The sequence below is a fragment of the Nelusetta ayraudi genome, unplaced genomic scaffold (genome assembly GCF_046127955.1).
Source record: "Nelusetta ayraudi isolate G7.1 ecotype Tasmania unplaced genomic scaffold, CSIRO-AGI_Nayr_v1 ptg000034l, whole genome shotgun sequence".
Classification (NCBI taxonomy): domain Eukaryota; kingdom Metazoa; phylum Chordata; class Actinopteri; order Tetraodontiformes; family Monacanthidae; genus Nelusetta; species Nelusetta ayraudi.
Genome location: NW_027466084.1, coordinates 5,664,805 through 5,686,136, shown reverse-complemented (window position 1 = coordinate 5,686,136; position 21,332 = coordinate 5,664,805). Strand labels below are relative to the sequence as shown.

General features: G+C 44.9%; 3 protein-coding genes across 20 annotated transcripts in view; 2 read left to right on the top strand and 1 right to left on the bottom strand.

The window, feature by feature from the left end:
• The window catches only part of LOC142892491 (ribonuclease inhibitor-like), a 182,074-nt gene that overhangs the window by 55,692 nt on the left and 105,050 nt on the right, over window positions 1-21,332 (top strand). The gene's annotated exons all lie outside the window — the stretch shown is intronic.
• LOC142892485 (NACHT, LRR and PYD domains-containing protein 12-like) overlaps window positions 1-21,332 on the bottom strand; it is a 155,003-nt gene that overhangs the window by 35,179 nt on the left and 98,492 nt on the right. For 3 of the 14 annotated variants that reach the window (XM_076032697.1, XM_076032703.1, XM_076032695.1), the window contains exon 7: window positions 9,213-9,428. The exons of 6 other annotated variants lie outside the window; for them this stretch is intronic. In XM_076032697.1, coding sequence (XP_075888812.1) covers window positions 9,375-9,428 — 54 coding nt within the window. In that variant the 3' untranslated portion in view covers window positions 9,213-9,374. Of the gene's footprint in view, window positions 1-9,209; window positions 9,429-21,332 lie in introns of those variants that run through there. 5 more of the 14 variants (XM_076032686.1, XM_076032693.1, XM_076032691.1 and 2 more) reach the window with 4 other exon arrangements.
• Window positions 755-3,381, top strand: LOC142892489 (tripartite motif-containing protein 16-like). Its single transcript, XM_076032706.1, has one exon. The coding sequence runs from the start codon at window positions 755-757 to the stop codon at window positions 2,423-2,425; it is 1,671 nt and encodes a 556-aa protein (XP_075888821.1). The 3' UTR covers window positions 2,426-3,381.

Genomic DNA, 21,332 nt, shown 5'->3' with positions numbered 1-21,332 from the left:
TTGTAGACCTTTGTAGACCTTTATTGTATGGTTGCTGGTTATAAAAGCCGAAGTTGATTCAAGTCACAATACATTCCAACAACCCTCATGTAAGTTTGTGTTCCAGCCTTTGCTGCTGCTGCTGCTGCTGCTGCTGCTGTTACTGCTGCTGTCAGGAAATCCCCTAGTGTGTGTGTTGTTTCACAACCTCATCCCGGCCTCTTCCTGTCCCTCCCTGCTACTTCCTGTCAGCCACTGAACCTAACCAATGGTTAGCTTGTTACTATAAAAACGTCACTTCCGGGGTTGGCCAGCCGGAGGGAATGGCGGTGACGCAACGAGGAAATACGCCGAAGGCTAGACCGTCCCGTGTGGTTACCGGGGAGGCGGGGTTTGGTCCGTCCTTCGAGGCTGGGTCCTCGAAGAACGCTTCCTTCAGACGGAGGACACTTGGTCTGAAGGGTGCAGACCCTGAATTGAGACACAGCACTTGTCTCTCTTCCTCTGACTGACGTCTCTCCTCCACTGCCATGGCAACAGTTTACACACACACACACACACATACGCGCGCGCGCGCACAAAAAGACACACACACACTCTGACACTCCTTTTCCCGGAATGAGTCAGGAGGTTTGAAGCCCTGCCCCCTGTGCTCCCTGCAGCCACTCATAAGCCTGCCTGGCCGTTTACTCCCCTTCAAGTCAAACTGGTTTAGTTTCTGAGGAAGTTGGAACCCAGTCAGTCCTTCAGTCAGTCAGTGGCTCTCAGAGGTGAAATGTCTCAGGCAGCAGCTCAGCTGGACCCAGAAACCTTCTCTTGTTTCTTCTGTCTCGATCTTCTGAAGGATCCAGTGACCACTTCCTGTGGACACAACTACTGCAGGAAGTGTCTCCAACACCACTGGGATGCAGAGGAGGAGTGGAGAGTCTACAGCTGCCCTCAGTGCAGGAGGACCTTCACACCAAGGCCTGTCCTGGAGAAGAACACCCTGTTAGCAGCTCTAGTGGAGACCCTGGAGAAGACTGGACTCCAAGATGCTCCTGCTGATCACTGCTATGCTGGAGCTGGAGATGTGGCCTGTGATGTCTGCACTGGGAGGAAACTGAAGGCCCTCAAGTTCTGTCTGGACTGTCGGGCCTCCTACTGTGACTCTCACCTCCAGCGTCATCGTGATGCTGCTCCCCTACAGAGACACAAGCTGGTGGAACCCAGCCAGCAGCTCCAGGAGAACATCTGCACTCGTCATGATGAGGTGATTAAGATATTCTGCCGCACTGATCAGCAAATCATCTGTGGTTCATGCTGTGTGGATGAACATTATGGTCACCGCTTGGTGTCAGCAGCAGCAGAGAGGACTGAGAGGCAGAGAGAGCTGGAGGAGACCAGGCAGAAGATCCTGCAGAAGATCCAGCACACAGAGGAAGACCTGAAGGTGCTTCAGAAGGAGGTGGAGTCCATCAACGTCTCTGCTGATAAAGCAGTGAAGGACAGCGAGAAGATCCTCACCCAGATGATCCGTCTCCTGGAGAAAAGACACTCTGAGGTGCGGCAGCAGGTCAGATCCACGCAGGAAGCAGAAGTGAGTGGAGTCAAAGAGCTTGAGAAGAAGCTGGAGCAGGAGATGATGGCGCTGAAGAGGAGAGACGCTGAGCTGGAGAAGATCTCACACACACTGGACCACAGCCAGTTTCTCCACAGGTTCTGCTCACTGCCAGCACTCAGTCCGTCTCCAGACTCCTCCAGCCTGGAGATCCGTCCTCTGAGATACTTTGAGGACGTGGCAGCAGCTGTGACCAAGCTGAGAGATGAAATACAGCAAGTTCTGATGGAGACTCAGACAAACATCTCATGGACAGTGGGCAACGTTGATGTTTTACTGCCACAATCAGAACCCAGGAGCAGAGAGGACTTCCTCAGATGTTCACCTCAAATCACTCTGGATCCAAACACAGTGAACAAACGTCTGTTTTTATCTGAGGGGAACAGAAAAGTGACATTCATAAAGGAAGTTCAGTTTTACTGTGATCATTCAGACAGATTCACTGACTGGCTACAGGTCCTGAGCAGAGAGAGTCTGACTGGACGATGTTACTGGGAGGTGGAGTGGAGAGGGGAGTGGGGCGTTGGTGTAGCAGTGGCCTACAGGAACATCAGCAGAGCAGGAAGGTCACTGGAAAGTTTATTTGGATCCAATGACAAATCCTGGAGTTTATATTGTTCCTCAAGTAGATATGAGTTTTATCACAACAACATCAGGACTGATGTCTCAGGTCCTCGGTCCTCCAGAGTGGGTGTGTACCTGGACCACAGAGCAGGTCTTCTGTCCTTCTACAGCGTCTCTGGAACCATGGACCTCCTCCACAGAGTCCAGACCTCCTTCACTCAGCCGCTACATGTTGGACTTTATGTTTATCCAGGTTCTTCAGCTGAGTTGATGAAAGTGTGACTGAAGTCGTCAGAGAGACTCTGAGCTGAATTCTCACCTTTGATTCTTCTTCTGTCTTCACTATTGTTGCCCAGTGTCTCCGGCTGTCAATCACAGGGTGGGCGGGGCCTGGACGCCACTTCCTGTTGGTGCTCCTGGTGACTGTTGTCCACCTGATGTTTGTCTCCATGGCTGCTAGATGTTTGTGCCACGTTGTTTCTCTTCCTCTGCAGCCCATTCATCCCACAGATTAATAATGTGTCATTAGTCCACATGACAACTTTATTACTGTTGAAGCTGAGGTCTGTTTCCACTCTGGACCCTTCCTGACCTTTGACCTTTCAACACCTGATCCATCTAATCAACCTTCTGACTGTTGATCAGTTTGTCAAGAATCAGATGAATGCATGTAATGAATGCATGTAAATTTTGTGAGAGAATTTTGTCTTTTGATTCTGCTTGTTGGCTCAATATGACAATAGTCAATCAATAAGTCATGAAATATGTAATCAGTCTATATTGCAGAACAATGTTTTCAAAATGTCAGGTAAAGAATGAGTGATAAGTTATGAGTTATCAGCTATACATTTGAGTGTCTCTTGTTTCCTCTCTCATTAATGATGACTGATAGAAAAAGGCATTTTTTTTAGTCAATGTGGATCCTGTTGTACACTTAGACTGGACATTTTCTAATTTTGGTAAAAAAAAAAAAAATGTAAAGAAATTGGTAAAAAAAAAATAAAAATATTTTATTATTTTCCCTGACAATTACGATATTTTAAAAATTCATCTTTAATTTAAAAAAAAAATATTAAAATACCTGCAATATGCTTGAACACTCAACATGTAAGACATGAATATCTGAATGCAGATGATTTAGCAGATTTGTAAAAGAGTGCAGTTCTCAAGGAAGTTAAAACATTAATCAGGCTTTTATTTTCACTCATACGCCAATAAAATATCCTACAAGACAAGAATGCTGGGAAAAAGATGAAAAGTCTCTGCTTGTAGATTTATGTTCTGTCAAGATCTCTATGTATTCACCATAGACATTTAGAAAGTGAACACCATGAAGAGAAGATCAAAGTTTCAAAAGCAGATCAGTTAATGTAGGAAACAGCTGATATTTCTCTGGCATGAAAGACAATGATGCCACACACACACACATACACACAGCCTGACACTTCCCTTCTCGGAATGAGTCAGGATGTTAGAATCCCCGCCCCCTGTGCTCCCTGCAGCCAATCACAGCCTGTTTCCTCTCCTTCGAGTCAAACTGGTTTCGTTTCTGAGGAAATGGAATCCAGTCAGTCAAGATCACTTTGGCAATCTGTTGTTCTTGTGATGGAAAATAGCCAATTAATGAGGCCATAAAAGGGTCAATTATGGGAAAACTGAACACACACACACACACACACACGCAAGTATACACACACACACACACACACACACTTATATACTCAAGCGCACATACACTGTTGCATAGCTTATTGCCTTATTCATTCATGAGTATATTATTATTACTATTACTACTATCATTATTATTATTATTATTATTATTATTATTATTATTATTTTTACTATTATTAATGTTGTTATTATCATTGCTATCACTATCATCATTATATGTATACGCAGGTATGTTTGTATATGGGTGTATATGCATATGTATGTCTATATGTGCATGTGTACAAACATGTGTATATGCATGTATATACTGTACATAGATATATACATGTATATATGTATATATATGCATGTGTTTTTTTCTCTTTTTTTTTCTTTTCTTTTAATACAAGTATACCTCTTTTTCTTTCTACAGATTAATCAGTTTATTATTTGAATAAGCCCAGTATCTGACAATTAGATATGCAAATTTACGATCTGTTTCTGCTTTTTTTTTTTTTTTCCCCTACACAATAATTTTGCCAACTGCCTTCTCTATCCCTCATCATCCGCTCCCCTTTTCCCTCCTCACTCATTTCTCCTCTCTACTTGCCTCTCACCCCGCTATCCTTCCCTCTGTCTGGTCATGGCCAGAATGTCACTTTTCCATAAAAAATATAATAAAGCCACTCAAGAGGTAGCTCCTGAAACGACCCCTGTGGCTCACACTCTCAAGATCTACATCTGAGAATAAAATCATTCAGCCATCATACATACTTGTTCAAAGTGAGATGAAACGTTTGTGGCTCTAAGGCACTGGATTCTCACTGGCAGCTCAGCAACAAAACTGCGTATGACTCGGTCGAACCGCTTCAAACCAGAATGTAGACCCGCAACATAATGTTGTCCGACGATAACAAAGAAGAAAATAAAATGAAAAAAAAAGGCTATAGAGGTTGTTTGAGTTCAGAGAACTCTAAAATACAAGTATACAACTAAACCATTTTATTTTAACTCAATGTGTTTTAAAGCCCACTTTACCAAAAAATTTTGGGTTTGTGTATTATAAAATTTCACACAAAACTTGCTGAAAAATGCCCAAAAATGCATTTGACCAGCCAAGGGCACACTGAACCCAGCAGGCAAGACTGACAAGCGTGTGACAGAACCCCCCCACTCTAGGGACGTCCCACAAGGGACAGGATGTAGGACTCCGGGACACCATGCACCTGAGGGCCACCTCCATCTCCTGTTTTTTCCTTTCGGTCTGCCCATTAGACTGTGGATGGAAACCAGAGGACAGGCTAGAGGTGGCCCCCACCGCCTTGCAGAACTCCCTCCAAAAAGCGGATGCGAACTGCGGCCCTCTGTCCAAAACGACATCCTCCGGCAGGCCGTGTAGATGGAAAACATGCACAACCATCAACTCCGCCGTCTCTTTGGCTGAGGGGAGCTCCTGTAACGGAACGAAGTGAGCCATCTTACTAAAATGGTCGACGATAGTAAGGATAACTGTGTTACCGTCTGAAGCGTGCAGTCCTGTAACAAAATCCATGGAAATGTGCGACCAGGGGCGGCGTGGAATGGGCAACGGTCGTAGCAGACCTGCTGGGGCTTGGTGCGAATTCTTGTGTTGGTTGCATGTAGGGCACGCACTTATAAACTCCTTGATGTCCCCCTCCATGGATGGCCACCAAAAACGGTGTCTGAGTAGCCCCCGGTTCTCTGGACACCAGGGTGGCAGGCCAGCCGAGAGGAGTGTCCCCACTCCAGGACCTCAGCGGATCGGGGACAAACTACTATCCGGGCAGGTGCTTGGACCAGGTTGGCCTTCGGAGGCCCGGACTCTCTCCTCAATGTCCCAGGTCAGGGAGGCCACCAAACAAGCTGTCAGGAGAATGGTCTCCAACCTGTCCGTTGAATCCTCCCTCCTGGCGAACTGACATGACAAGGCGTCAGGCTTGCCATTCCTAGAGCCGGGGCGGTAAGACAGAAGAAAATTAAAACAAGTGAAAAACAATGCCCAGCGAGACTGGCGTGGATTCAGCCGTTTGGCGGAGCTAAGGTATTCTAGGTTCTTGTGGTCTGTCCAGACCAAACACAGCTGCTTGGCTCCCTCCAGCCAGTGTCGCCATTTCTCCAACGTCACAGTTAGTAGCTCTCTGTTGCCGATGTCGTAGTTCTGTTCCGCAGGTGTGAGTCGATGGGAGAAAAAGGCACAAGGATGAAGCTTCTGGTCCTTGGTGGCAGACAACACCGCCCCTACCCCAGTGTCAGAGGCATCCACTTCCACCACAAACTGGCGCTCAGGATCCAGGACCTGGAGGATGGGTGCTGAAGAAAACTTGGTTTTAAGCAGACAAAGTCTCCTCTGCCTCAGGGGACCATTCAAAAATCCTCCTCACACTGGTCAACCTGGTGAGCGGCGCCGCCAGCGTGCTGTAATTTCTGATGAACTTTCTGTAAAAGTTAGCAAACCCCAGAAAGCGTTGCAGCTGCTTCCTGTTCTCCGGGACTGGCCAGTCCAACACAGCTGTTACCTTGGCCGGGTCCATCTGGATGCTGTTCAGGGCGATGATGTAGCCCAAAAAGGAAACTGACTCGGCGTGGAACTCACATTTTTCTGCCTTGATGAACAATGAGTTCTCCAGGAGACGTCACAGCACCGCCCTCACATGCTGCACGTGGTCCTGCTGGTTCTTGGAAAAAAATCAAGAGGTCATCTAAATAAACAAAAACCGAAATATTCAACATGTCCCGGAGCACGTCGTTCACCAAAGCCTGGAACACAGCTGGAGCGTTGGTGAGCCCGAAAGGTATTACCAAATACTCATAGTGCCCGACCGGGGTATTGAAAGCAGTCTTCCACTCGTCCCCCTCCCGGATCCGGACCAGATGGTAGGCGTTCCGTAGGTCGAGTTTACTGAAGACAGTCGCCCCCTGCAGGAGCTCAAAGGCCGAGGAGATCAGAGGAAGAGGATATCGGTTCTTTACCATAATATCGTTGAGACCTCTGTAGTCGATGCATGGCCGGAGGGAATTGTCCTTCTTTGCCACAAAGAAGAATCCCGCTCCGGCCAGAGACGATGACGGGTGGATGGTTCCTGCAGCAAGGGAGTCATGTATGTACGTCTCCATGGCCTCACGTTGGGGTTCGGAAAGGGAAAATAGGCGACCCTTGGGTGGCACTGTTCCTGGCAACAGGTCTATGGGGGTCCGGAACCCCGGACAGATCAGGTTGCTCAGGGACTGGAGAGGACTCCTGAAGAAAAGGGGAGGCATGACGCAGACAGGAGGAGTGGCAGGCCCCTCTCCACTCCAACATGACCCCACCCCTCCAGTCAATATGTGGGTTATGTAGCTGTAGCCAGGGAAAACCTAAGATCAACGGAATGTCAGGCTGATCAATGATGTGGAACTGAATCACCTCATGATGGTTACCTGACAGGAGCATGGGAACCAGAGCAGATGGGTGATGGTGCCCAGGGAGTGACCATTGAGAGCCGTTGCAGTGACAGGACTAGGCACAGGCTCTTGACGGAGGCCCAGTTGACGGTCCAACTCACCACTGATAATGATGGAATCCGCCCCCGACTCAACCAGAGCTGCCAGTTCGTGGGCGCCCCTAGGCAGGAGCAACCGGGCCCGAAGAAAAGATCGTGCAGGGTGGAGAGGTAAGGAAATGGGACTCACCCGTATCTCCCCAGTTATGGGTGAGTCTTGTCTTTTACCGGACACCATGAAATGTCCCTCTCCTCCGCAGTCGAGGCACAAACTCCCCTGGCGACGTCGTCTCCGCTCCTCCGAAGAGAGGGTTGTGCATCCCAGCTGCATGGGTTCGGGTGCAGCTACTCCAGACGTTGGAAGTGGCGGCCTCGCCCACTCCCGGCCGGCAGTGAGCGCCCATTTCCGTCGCTCCCGTCGCCGAGCCTGCACCCGAAGATCTACCCGAACGGCCAGCTTAATGACCTCATCCAATGTCTGCGGTAACTCGTACGCCACTAAAGCGTCCTTTATGTAATCTGCCAGACCATGAAGGAAGGCATCGACCAAAGCTGCTGGGTTCCACTCACTCTGGCTAGCAAGGGTTCTGAAATCGATAGCGGAGTCGGCCACTGGTCTCAGGCCCTGTCGCAGAGCCAGCAGAGTGTTGGTCGCCGTGCTTCGGGCACCTGCTGGTCCAAAAACCTTCCGCAGCTCCTCCGCGAAGGCTTGGAAAGTGGAGCAGGTGGTCGTATGGCACTCCCATTCAGCCGTGCCCCACAGGCACGCTCTGCTGGTCAGATGGGTTATGGCAAAGGCCACCTTTGCTGCTTCTGTGGCAAAAGTGCGTGGTTGCAGGGAAAACAGCAGTGAGCAGTTCATAATAAACACACCACAAGTCTCTGGCGTACCGTCGTAGCGTTCAGGCGTCCCGATCCGTGGTTCTGGACCACCCAGGACGGGAACGGGAGCGACCGGAGGCACTACAGTGAATCTCTGCAACTGCTCTATTAGCGCCGTGAACACCCGTCCATTAGCCTCTGCGGCTAACCGCTCAGAGACGGAGGAGGCCATTACAGCCTCATGGCACTGGAGAGCCTCCTCAATCCTCTCCAGTCTGTTAAGCGGGGCCGGGTGATGTGCTGGATCCATTGTTGGCCAGATTGTAGTGTTACGTCTCAGGTAAGGATCCACGTGCAACACCAGATGGGTAAGGAAAGAGGATTTATTTGTGACAGTTAGCAACAGTAGGCTAAAGCTCGTGGTCAGGGACGAAAGGCGGGTCGATTCTCCGGGACGGCGGCAGAGCAGGCTGGTCGGGGACAAAAGGCGGGCCAGATGTCCGGGGCGGAGAGCGAGGGTTCGTTTCCAAGGTTTTCCAGGTCGGCAGTAACAGGGCAGGAGAAACAGGCTTGTGGTCGGAAACAGAAGCAAGGTCGGGTTACCAGGACAGGACCGCAGGTCAGGGGCAGAAAACAGGTCGAGGTCGAGGTCGAGATCGGGCATGCAGGCAGGCCAGGAAACCGCTGGTCATAACAGAGTTAGCAGACAATCTGGCAATGAGTGAGTGTGGGACCAGGGCTTATATGCAGCAGTGATGGCAGGGAGAAAACAGGTGTGTCAATCAGGTGGAAACGTGCCTCAGCTGCACGCCAGCCAAGGGCACACTGAACCCAGCAGGCAAGACTGACAGGCGTGTGACAGACAGGGCCTGAGACTTACATTTCAAAAGAAAGTTAGGTAAACAAAAGGCAGAGACAGTCCCCAAATGCAAATTAAACAAACCCAAGGAGATACCTTTTGGCCCTCATGTGTTCCTTTCCCGTGACATGTAAATCACGTTAGTTAGTTACAATAGGTGAGATGAACACAGTTATTACACCCGTCTGGGAAGAACTTCCATTGTTAGAGAAAACTGGGGTCAAAGGTCGTACCATGCCCACACACTGTGCAACACTAGAGTTAGAGTGTCCACTTGGAGCACGACTGGTGTGTGCGTGCTTATGTGTGTGTGTGTGTGTTTGTGTAGCTTGCAGGTGGAGGAGGGGCAGAGCCTCGGTGTGTCACTCATCTCCAGTAGTTGTAGTTCTGTCAGCCACCACTAGATGGAGCTCTCCTCTTCACTCTCTTTCTCATCCTCCCTCAATCCTTCCACCTGTAGAGAGAAGAAGAGACAGCAGGAGTCAGGACTCACGGTCCTTGAACGCATCATCACAGAGACGTTGACTGTTGATGGAGATGATGGAGTGACTGGTGAGAAGAAGCAGACTCTCAGTCACATGTCAAGTGTGGAACATATGAAGGTCATGTGACCATGGAGTGTTGGACTGATACTGAGGCCTGATGAAGATGAAACTTAAACTTGACTGAAAGAGCAAATCGTACCCTGAAAACCACGATTGCCTCTTATGTGGATAATAATCACACTAAGTGGGACCAGTATATTCCAGAATTCAGATTTGCCATTAACTCTGCTGTTCATGAAACTACAGGGGTCACTCCTGCTGAACTACAAATTGGTTGAAAACTCAACAGTCCCATGGACAAAGGTGCTCTCCCTCTCTGACTACACACACCTCCATATTCACCCTCATGAATTAAAGTGAACAGGACTACACACACACACACACACACTCCACATTCATGAACACAACTGAATTGAAATCTACCTATAACGAGATACTTTCACGTAAAAACGTGAAACTATCACGTTATTACGTGAAAGTATCTTGTTATTTTGTGAAACTATCACGTAAAAACGTGATAATTTTCACATTAAAACGTGATAATTTTCACATTAAAACGTGAAAGTATTACATTATAACCTGAAACATATCACGTAAGAACCTTAAAAATATCACGTTAAAACGTGATCATGTTCAGATGATTTCATATTTCATCTAAACTAAATGGAGTGGGGCAAACGGAGGCACCATGTCTTGTCTGCAGGAGTCAATTAAGATGTATTTTAAACTTGGTTTGAGGCATGGTGAGATCCTGAATTTATTGAGTACCATGGATGAAATTGACATAAGTATGCGTACTCTGAGGAGGTTTTTGAGACGTATGGGAGTGTATCGAAGGAAGAATGAATCCGACCCGCTTGAAGTTGCGTCGTTTCTTATTGATCAGCTGGAGGGGCACGGAAGGCTCCATGGGTACAAGCTCCACCATCTGAACTGCATCCAAGCTGGATATGTTGTCACCCAAAGTACCGTAAGACATCTGCTGAAGATTCTCGACCCCCATGGGGTTGAACAAAGACGGAGAAATCGCTTGACACGGCGCAAATACTTTAACCCTGGACCTAACTTTATGTGGCACGTCGACTCATACGACAAATTAAAGCCATTTGGCATATGCATAAATGGAGCCACAGATGGCTTTCCGAGACTCATGATATGGCTTCATGCCTATTCCACAAACAGTAATCCCAAGATCATCGCTGGTTATTTCATTCGAGAAGTTGAGAGGAGGATGGGGACCCCGTCCAGAATTCGAGCAGACTTGGGAACAGAAATTGACGCAATGGCAGAAATGCAAAGGTACTTGCGATATACTACGTATCGTCGCCTCGTCAGCAACTGTTATATATCTGGTTCGAGTAATCACAACCAGCGGATCGAAAGCTGGTGGGCCTTTTTGAGAAGACATCATGCTCAGTACTGGATAACTCGTTTCCAGGAACTGAAAGATGAAGACTGTTTCACAGGAGATTTCTTGGACAAGCAGCTAATATTGTTTAGTTGTCTCTCCGTCATCGAGGTATGTCTACTGATGCAAACTGTGTGTGTGTGTGTGTGTGTGTGTGTGTGTGTGTGTGTCATTATTATCATATTGTCTGTCATTATGAGCCGCTATGTTGCCCTGTTGCCGATTTAGCCTTTTTCTTGTGTCCTAGGTCAATATTTAATTATTTCTAGTGCATTCATTTAAACCGAAAAGCAAATAGGACTAAATGAGTTCTTTCCTGACTGCACCGCACTCAAAACTGTTGACTACCAGAGAAGCTGAGCGTCGGTAGACGGGACTAAACCCAGCATTTACCTAATGGTCGTCTAGTTACGTTGCAATGAGAAAAAAAACAACAAATTCTGCTTCGTTTAAGTCAATTGAAGCTAAATTTAAATTAACTTTAATGTACCTTTTCTTTTCAGGAGCACTGCAAGATACTAGAGTCTGGTTTTCATCAAGGCTATGGTTTGGTTTTTTGGTTGTTGTTTTTTTTTAACCCCTACAATAACATAAAAGGCTAATGCAGCCATTCTTTTGCAGCTGTAAAAAAAATAAAAATAAAATGTCAGTGAGTAAAAATGGTGTGATTTTTTTTTCTTTCATTATAGGAAGAATTGCAGCAAGTCGCACATTTGTGGAATACGCATGTCATCCGCAATAGCAGAAATGCAGTAGCTCCAAGTGGACGTCCGATTCTCATGTACACCATCCCTCATCTATTTGGAGGACAAGATCACCTGAAGGAAGTTTCTCAGGAAGCAGTGGAGGCTTGTAAACAAGAATGCCAACAGAGATGACCTTACCCCTGCAATGAAACTGTATTCAACATTTGTTGTTTTATAATGGCAGAGAACTTCTTACACTCACCTACCACAGCAGATGAAGCTATAGAGCTGTATCTTTTCCTAAGAGCATGCATTCAGAAAGACTTGGAAATTACTCAATAATTTCTTAAGTGTTGAGACAGCTTCATCACTTACTGACGTGTAGCTATCCTTTTTCAAACATTCTTTTCAAACCTAGAGGGACTACAAATGTATTTACTTTACCTCATTGAAAATGTTACATTGTGCATTTACTGTACTTTAGACAGGGTTTCTTTTTCTATGGACATTAACAATTATACTCAATGATCTTACATAATAAAACTAGCTTGACAAAAAAGGTTGTATTTTATCCCATTTAAAGCAATATAATGAATTAAAAAACAAAGTTAAGTGCAAGTACACATTTATTTTTTGTAAAGTGCATAGCAATCACTGTAGTTTTATCACATTGTATTCTCTGTACGCATTATGAACTGTTGCTGTATCTTGGAACATTAAGGTACAATGTAGTTAACGGCAAAATACACTAAATTACAAGTCAAACCACTGCACTAGGCAACAAATCGTTTTCTCTGGCTGATACCTGATAAAAAAAACAACAGGTCATTGGAGCTCAACAAACACAACTTTGAGCACATCAGAACTCTATAACACTTTTACTCATAAAAATTAGTTCAAAAAAGGTCACATGGAAATAACAGCCGAGCATACCGAAACCTACAAAATTGTGAATGTGTAGGCACTTTTTTCAGCAAGTACACTGTCAAACTCAGCTCGTAGTTCTGGATAGGAGGCATACGTCCATGGCAGTTCCAAAACCGGACCACATGTAAGAGCGACAGGACATCTACCTAGTCCATCTACTGCTGTGAACATAACCTCTATTTTGTTAACACAGATTACATCAGACCCTGTAACAAATCTTAAAATTCTTCTGAGACCTGCATCATCCAATCCTCGAATGTACTGTTGCAGGAAACGAAAGCTCTGGTTTTCTGCTTGAGTTGAAGGAGAAGCACTGAGTAACTTTAAAAGCTTTTTAGTTGTTGGCTTTTTGTTTTCATACATTTGCAAGAGATCTTGTGGGCTCCCAAAGAGTTTTTTTTAGGGAGGAACCAGCAGTTATGGAGATCTTTTCGGATGCATATCTTGGCTTTTGGATCAATTGTTTGTGTGCGACTTTTAGAAGGATGCTTTTTAGATTTTCCTTTGTTGGAATTGCTGTGACATCCAAACGGTCCAAAAGGTCAATAAGCTCATCCTGGTCCTCATCTGAAAGACCTTCTTTCAAGGCTGCCTTAATCAGATTTCTTTCTGACTGACTTACATAAAAAAGAAGACTTTCAAAGAGCACATCATCTGAGACTTCATTGTCACCAAAAATAAGTGCAACTGCAAAAGCAGGGGAAAGGCGACAGGGAAAATAGCCATGGTCTTGAAATCCCTTCAGTAGAATTTGTCCGATGGATTTCCACTCCTCTTCTTGCCACTTAGGGCACAGAGATGGAACCCTCAGGTCCTCTCCTTCAGCAGTGTGGTCCATTAGCTCTGTCCAGAAGGCAGCGTACACATCCCTTGAAATACCATCTACGTCAACTCCTTTTTCGTCTATGTAGGTGTATCTCAGGTTGTGTTTGAGAAGTATCTCATCCTTGAATTGGCCTATCATTTCCTTAAGTAGATTAACCCTATGAAGTTTCACGGTGATAGTTGTGGAGCTACTTGCTACATCACCTGTAGAAGCTAACTCTGGAGTAATGTCTGTTGTGTTTGTTGAGGGAAGCATACTGGATGAATCAATTCTAGATGTTATGTCTAGAGTAATGAGATCTGAGCTAGTTATGGGCAAGGTGACAGATGTGATGCTAAGGTCATCATCGATCTGCAGTACAGGTTGATATGGCAAAGTGTCATTTAATTGGCTCGCGATGGGTTCTCCAACATAGGGGCCAATTACTACCTCGGATGTGTCTAGGAAAGAATCTGCCTCTGTTTGAAGTTGTTCATCTCTTTCATGCACATCATTCAGTTGTTCATCCATGATCACATTTGAGTGTCTCAATTCATCGTCTTCCTCACTCTCATCAATTTGGGCCTTAGTGCAGAGATAAAATCTCAATACCCCCATTTTTAGTACCTTGTACAGTTCTCCAACTGTAATAGTTACATCAATAATAGTTTCCTCCTGGTAGTCTAATATGTCATGAACAAATGTTTCAAACTTTCCATATTTATTTTCTCCTTTTGGGAAGAAAATGTCTTTGGCATACATTAATATGTCTTCTTTTCTGGAATTTTTGGGGACATCAAGAGTTCTTGTCCCCCCCTCCTTTGCGTGTTTGGACTTGTTTACCTTTGTGGATCCATCCCACCTCAACTTTCCTTGTCGCTTTTCTTCAGTTTCTCAAACAGTGAATGTTTAGTTGGTTCTTTCGAACTTGCACCAAGATGTTGCACACAGAAGCGTCTTGCAGCAATCCTATCCCCATAAGTTGGGATGTAGACAGCCAGTGCCTCATCATCTATACAATCAATGACAGCAGCATCAATCTGTAAAAACAGAGACAATAATTACAACTCATGTGCGAAATTTCATTATGTATATACACAAGAAAGACATATGTTTGTTTGTATTATCATTATAGTTGTTATGAACCTTCAACTTAAAAACTGATATCATGCTTAGCTATGTCCGCTGACGTTGCTTATGAGGAGATTTTTCTTCTGTTGGACATTGGCAACTGCATGTGACCCCCGGGCCTTGATTTGCCCACTCCAGAATTTACAGCTGCGGGCTACAACCGTAGAGAATGATGTGCTATTGCCATCTAGTGGATTGTCAACTTTACAGCATAAGCATATAGGAATTAATAAATTACAGCATTCCCTGCGAAAAAGGCCCATGCTTTTCTGCCTGTCTGTCTTTCATTTTTTCTTTCTTTAAATAAACACGTTTCACGTTAGTCATCATGGGTATGCAGTGCACTACGTTGGTGTGAGAAAGTGAGCGATCTCCGCCTTCCCTTCTCACTGTCTCCCCCACGAGGACGCGGCGGCGTGGCGTTGCCCACGCGGGAGAGCGAGCGAAAGAGACGCTGTTTTATGCGTGCGCACGCGCACGCACGCGACCTAGCACGCACACACTCACACACACACACACACACACACACACACACACTCAAAGTGGCACACATGGGGTTGTGTAGGGGATTTTTATTTTGTATTTCATCTTGTTATTGTGCCCTGCCATGCTTTGGGGCGGAGGAACTGGTGGCGTGTGCAGGGTGTCGGCGTCGGGAGCGCGGAGCACCGCGACTCCCATTCTGTCCCATTTCCCAACCTGTAACAGTTTGTGCACTGGTCAATCATCTCACACCATCATATCTCACCATGCTGCTCACCCACACCTCACCTGCATCTGCTTGGTCCCGGTCGGCTCCGCTGCTCCTGGGTGGAAGCGCACGCCGCTGCAGGGGTGGAGTTTTATGGAGCGCCGGCGAAGTGGAGTAGCCCATTGCCGTAAGGGGGGTGTTGGTTTTTGGTTGGAATATGTAATTAAGGGGAAAATGTGGGGTCTATTTGTATTTAAGGGTTTGTAGGTTTAGGGGGGATTGTGTTCTGTTTATTGAAGGGTGTATTTCTTTGTGTTATTGTTTTGTTTTGGAAATGTTCATTATGGTCGATGTCACCACGGTTAGTGGGGTGGCCCAATTGGCCATATGATGCTGCCCTCTATAAAGAGCGCTCATTTTGGTGTGGGAGGGAGAGCTGACTAGTCTGGTGAGAGACTAGTGGACTGTGAAGCTGTCGCCTGTTTATTTATTTATTTTTTGGGGGGTTAAAAGAATAACATTTTATTTCCTCTTACAATTGACGCTGCCTGCCTCCTCCTTCTACTCCACCACCTCAATCCGGTCGGTCCAGATCCACTTTTTCGTGGGGAGGCCACTTTGCCCCTCCACAGTTGGGTAAAAGTGTTGTATGCCCTTCCACAGAAATTGGCCAGTCGGGGCGTGCAGGTGTCAAGCCAAAGCAAACAATATGCACAATACTTGTTATAATAGCTCCCCACATCAACCTACTCCAACTTTATTATATGCGTAGCTATGTAGCCAGATCATTCTCCATTCGAAGAAGACGTTCCTCAGGTACTCCACGAACTCGAAGAAAGTTAGACAGCGTCGATTGCACATTTTGAGCCATGTCGAAGAATGAGACACGCGTGAGTTACGCTTCCGTAAAGCAGTAGCTCAATTAAGTCACAAGAGACGCTTATCACGCAAAACGTTTCACTCAATCACCTGACACTTAGCTTTCACTATTACGTTATTTCGTGATAATTTTCACGTTTTTACATGAAAGTATCCCGTTATTACGTGAAAAGTATCACGTAAAAACCTGAAAGTACCACGTAAAAACGTGAAACTATCACATTATAACGTAAAAAGCATCATGTAATAACCTGATAGTTTCACAAAATAACAAGATACTTTCACGTAAAAACGTGAAACTATCGCGTAAAAACGTGAAAGTATCACGTTATAACGTGATACTGAGCCATGTTTTTTTTTTCTAGGGTGGCAGCAATGCGCTTCCGTAATTTAGCCCCTCTTAGAGAGTGATTTTTCGTTTCGACTTTATTAGTCCTTTTGCATTCCTCCGAGTGAGCGCTTTTGGTTTTGATCTGTTAGTCTAGGTTTATCCTTTAGTTATATGTAGTGATGGTGAGGTGAAGCCTCATGAGGCATTGAACCACTTGAGCCAACTGGTTCGAGAAAGGGTTCATTTCTCAAAGCTTCATGTGCACACGACACCACCAACTGGCCAAGTGTACAATCACAGGCAAGCTGTGTCTGAACCACATGTGTGATGCATTGAATTTTTGTGTCTGTTGTGTCTGTTGGGAATGACTATGAATTGCAAAAAATGTATGACCAAATCATTTCTGTACATAAATTATAATGTGTATAATAAATTTTTCGAATGTATTCTGTTTGTGCAAATGTTCAGAAAATGCTAATATAATATGGCAGGTTGTGCATTTTTTTTCTGAAAAGGGCATGGGTGTAATCAGGCAGATGACAGTGAAAGTGCTTGTGGAACTTGGAAAAGGGCATAGATCAGGGGTGCTCACACTTTTTCAACATGCAAGCCACTTTTAAAACGAGCAAGTCAAAAAGATCCACCTACTATAAAATAGGAAAACATATTAATTCAGAAATATATTTGTAGTCCAGTGATAAAGAAAGGAGGATTAAATGGGTCAACATGTTCCCATGTGCATGTATGCTCATCATTGCACAGAAAACTCATGGTTTAGAATTGTTAAGGTTATATCTGCCTATGTTTTATTTTATCAGTAAAAGTGTGTTTACGTTAAGATGTTTTGCTGTATATTTTTGTGTTTTTCAGCGCATAGGTTCGGGAGTGTGTGTGTGTGTGTGTGTCGCAGACATTTTGCTGGCAGGATCTCCGGCGCATCTGCAGTGCGTGCGCACTTTGAAGCGCATTTTCCGAGCGAGGCGTCTCCGTCAGTTTAAGCCAGCATTGCAAGCTCACGCGACAACCCCGGTAGTTTGGCGTGTATTTAAAGAAAACAACAGCAAAACTCTTTTTCCCATCCCTGTCTGCTCTCATACAAAATGCAGGTATCTAAAGTATACATTGATTTTGTTCATTACAGTTTCAAATTTAAAATGAAATCTGCTTTATGTCTCCTTTATTTGATCTGAACAGTGCTGAAGCCAATACGTCACATTTACGTTTCACTGTAAAACACAGCACATATAAAAACAAAATCCAGCACATCATTCCCGCACCATCCCACACCCCACTCCCCCTCCCAACCATCCACACTTCCGCCTCTAAGGTCCCAAGGTTAAAAAGTCATATCTTTTTATCCACACCCCACCGCCCCACTCCCCCTCCCAACACTCAACCCCTCCCATTCATAATTCCATCTCTAAGGTCAAAAGGTCAAAGCCATATATCATTGTTTTGTCTGTTAGTGGGTACTAACTATTATTGATGTTTCATTTGCCACTAGGGCTTCACGTGTGGTTGAGGGTCAAAGATGTCTTGTGTAACATCATTGTCTGGCTCCAGGTAGCGATGATTACTGCTGAAAATGTTGGCCTAACCTCCAGAGCTCTGAAAAGTGTTGACCTCCATCTCATCTTCAACATACCAAAAGCTCTCTCGATAATGCTGCGCCCCTGTGAATGGTGGAAATTGAAGCGGGCCTCTGTGCGTCCCCTTACAGGCTCTTTGTAGGGTGTGATGTGGCTGACTGGTTTGTCCAGACAGGGAAAGCCTCCGTCGCCAAGAATAATGTAATCTCTGGGGGGGTCCTGTTAGGACCTGTAAAATGTGCTGTTCTTCATGATGCGTGTGTCGTGTACTGACCCCGGATACCCGACAAAAATGTCCAGAAACTTTCCTTTGGAATAACAAATGGCCTGCATATTAATCGAACCCTTTGTAATTCAAGTAGTCCAGTCTGTGCTCAAAGGGAGGTTTGATGCGAAAATGGCAGCCATCTATTGCGTCAACAACACAGTTCAGGACAGGGGTTCCTGAAAGCTGCGCAAATCATTCTCCAACTTCATTGAGGTCTTCTGCTTCTGGGAAGTGGAAGGCTAGCTTCAGGTTAAGCCAGATCAGACGTGCAACTCTGTGTATGACACGGTGTACAGTTGTCTTTGGCACACAGAAGACGCTGGAAACAACCCGATAGGACAAGCCGTGAGCCAGCCAGTAAACGTATATCAGGACCTCTTGTTGAGAGCCCCAGCCATGGTCCTGTTCCCTCTGCAGGAGCCTTTGTAGACCCTGCACGGCTCTTCTGCTCAGACGGAAGTCCTGCTTCAGTTCAGCCTCTATATTGAACCACAGTCGCAGTACTGGCACGTCCTGGTTCAGCTTGCAGTACACCATTGGATGACCACTCTGGAAAGATCACATAAAAGAAAATATTTATCTAATACATCAGTAATTAAGCACTTCAACGCTTAATTCATATATCTACGGTCCCTCTAATTCTGATCTTTCATGAGTGACAAAATTTATTTGCTTTAGTTTATTTTTAGTGTTCTTATTGTTTATAGTGTTAATTGTATTATATTATTTTACTGTAATGGGAAATATGTATTCTTGGGTTATTCTTTATTCTGTTGTATTCTGTGTCATATGATCACTAGTAGCATGTGTAATCTGTTTGTTTCATAGTATAACCTTCTCGAGACATTCTCCTCGTGGTCCACCAGAGGAGGCTGTAAATGTGTCAGCTTGTGCTGATTCTCTGTGCTTTGTTTTCCTCTTTTCCCTTCCTTATCTCTTCCCCTCCCGGTCCACTGTATAAAAGACCTTCTTCTTCCTTTCCTCTTTGCACATGCGCTTACGCTCACAGGCATTTGAGTTGGTGCACTTGTTGTATCTGTTCTGTTGGTTGTAGTGTGTTTATGCCTCGGAGCTCCGATCCCCTTTTATTGTCTGTTTATTAAATTACTTATTCTCCCAGTATTCCTGCATCGGCATCTTCGCTCTTTTCCACAACATTACCTACCCGGGTAGGTATAATTCCAGGAACCCTCCCTAACCCTAACCGTGCAGCTATTAACCTCTTTCAATGAACTTCAAATGTATTTCCACCAGTTTCATGTAAAAAATACAGTCTGTATTTGTAGAGCACATCATCATCATCATCCTTCTTCCTCTTATCATTATTATTATGATTATTATCATTATTATTATTATTATTATTATTATTATTATTATTATTATTATTTCCACTGGAAACCATACACTCATCTAGTGCAGTCAAACAGAAAATTGCTATACAGTCCTACAAAGATCCTGGCACCTGATAGAGTTTATATGGGATGAACTCCTGACTGATTGGTTCTTGTTTGTTTGCAGGGAGAGGTCGTGGTTGGGACTTAACCCCTCTCGTTGGCTTCTTCTGGACCCTCCTTATGATTTTGGTCCAATACACGCAGTTGACGTCCTGAGAGTGTAATAGATAAAGAGAAAGAAGGAGGGAATGCCACCTGAACAGGAAAAGGTCAAACTCCCCTTCCTACCAATATGTTTTGGAGGAAGGGCAGTGGCCTTTAGTTGACTGACCACACACTCAGCATTTAGAGAACAGTGCCTTGTTTGAATGACCACTCAACTCAGAACTTTTTTTTTTAAGTTGAAAGAATAAGTGAAAACAAGTCAAAACTTCTTCATTTCAACAGTTCTTTATTAAGAACAGATTTATTTTACTTCATATTAATCACACAAATCGCTCATTTAATTCATGCATGAATAATTTACCTGAACCATGGAGCCCCCACAGTAGAAAAGGGCAACACCCCCTTCACAACAAACGCAGTGAATGCTCTGTGGCACTCGTTTTCTGCTGAGGGAGAGCTGCCTTCTTGGCCAAAGTGAATGGTGTCTCTGACTGTTTGATGTTACGGTGACCTAGAAATGGAAGCAGGAGTCATAGTGTTGAAAAGTATGAATTAAGATGACCCTAGTTTGTAATAATGAACAACACAAGAGCTGGTGAAAATGTATTACAACATTAATAGTTATGTTTAGCTCCCCTTTCTAAACGGGGCTCTGAGCAACCTAAGCTAAAGCTAAAGCTAAGCTATCCCAGCCAGCAACTTAGCTTGTCATGCTTAGGAGCATAACTACAGTAGCCCCGTTTGGAATGAACTAGCTAATGCTGGTAAGTGGTTACTATCTAACAAAGAGAATGCTCACGTTAGCAAATTAAATAATGTTAGTTACCTGACGATGTTGAAGCACAAACTTGCAGAGTCATCCTCATTTGAAGACTGAGAGGAGGCGGGGTTCATCCTCAAACTGTGAAACACTTCACAGTCTTCTGCGTTTAAATGTATATTGTGCTTGATGAGGTGCATCTTATAATTTGAAGTTTTTCCTCTGGGAGCTCTCTTAATGCTGTCACAAAGGTTGCAACGAGCGCTGTCTCGATCTATGCTTGTGAAATATAGGCACACTTTCGAACGGTTACGGCTGGCCATGCTGTCTGTTTTCTTGCCCATCGGTGCAGCGTGATGGTGCGTTCAAGAGCTCCTCGTAATTTACGTTCAAAGGTATCGAAACGTGGTATCGTTCGTTTTCAAGTGAATCGATACCGGTTAGTACCGACCTGGCTCAGTCGATACCTCAAAAAATACCGATTTCGATACTCAAGCCTATATATAATATGTCAAATTCACCTTTTAAGTTGAATTGCAATAAAACAACCTTTTCAGGATATTCTAATTTTCTTGGTAGTACCTGATATATGTGTATGTATATATATACACACACATTCTTCTATTTCAGTAGAAGAATGCCAATTTAAATATGTCTTTAGTCAACAAATTAATTCAGGATACAAATATACAGAGCTCTGGGCCGAGTTCAAACCCCTAACAACAACAATGTTTTGTCAGGGCATGAAGTCTGACTGCTATCTGTCCCTTGACCCAGTC

Bases quoted from the DNA above. Each gene is read 5' to 3' on its own strand.
- LOC142892489 (XM_076032706.1), top strand. From the start codon at position 755: ATGTCTCAGGCAGCAGCTCAGCTGGACCCAGAAACCTTCTCTTGTTTC.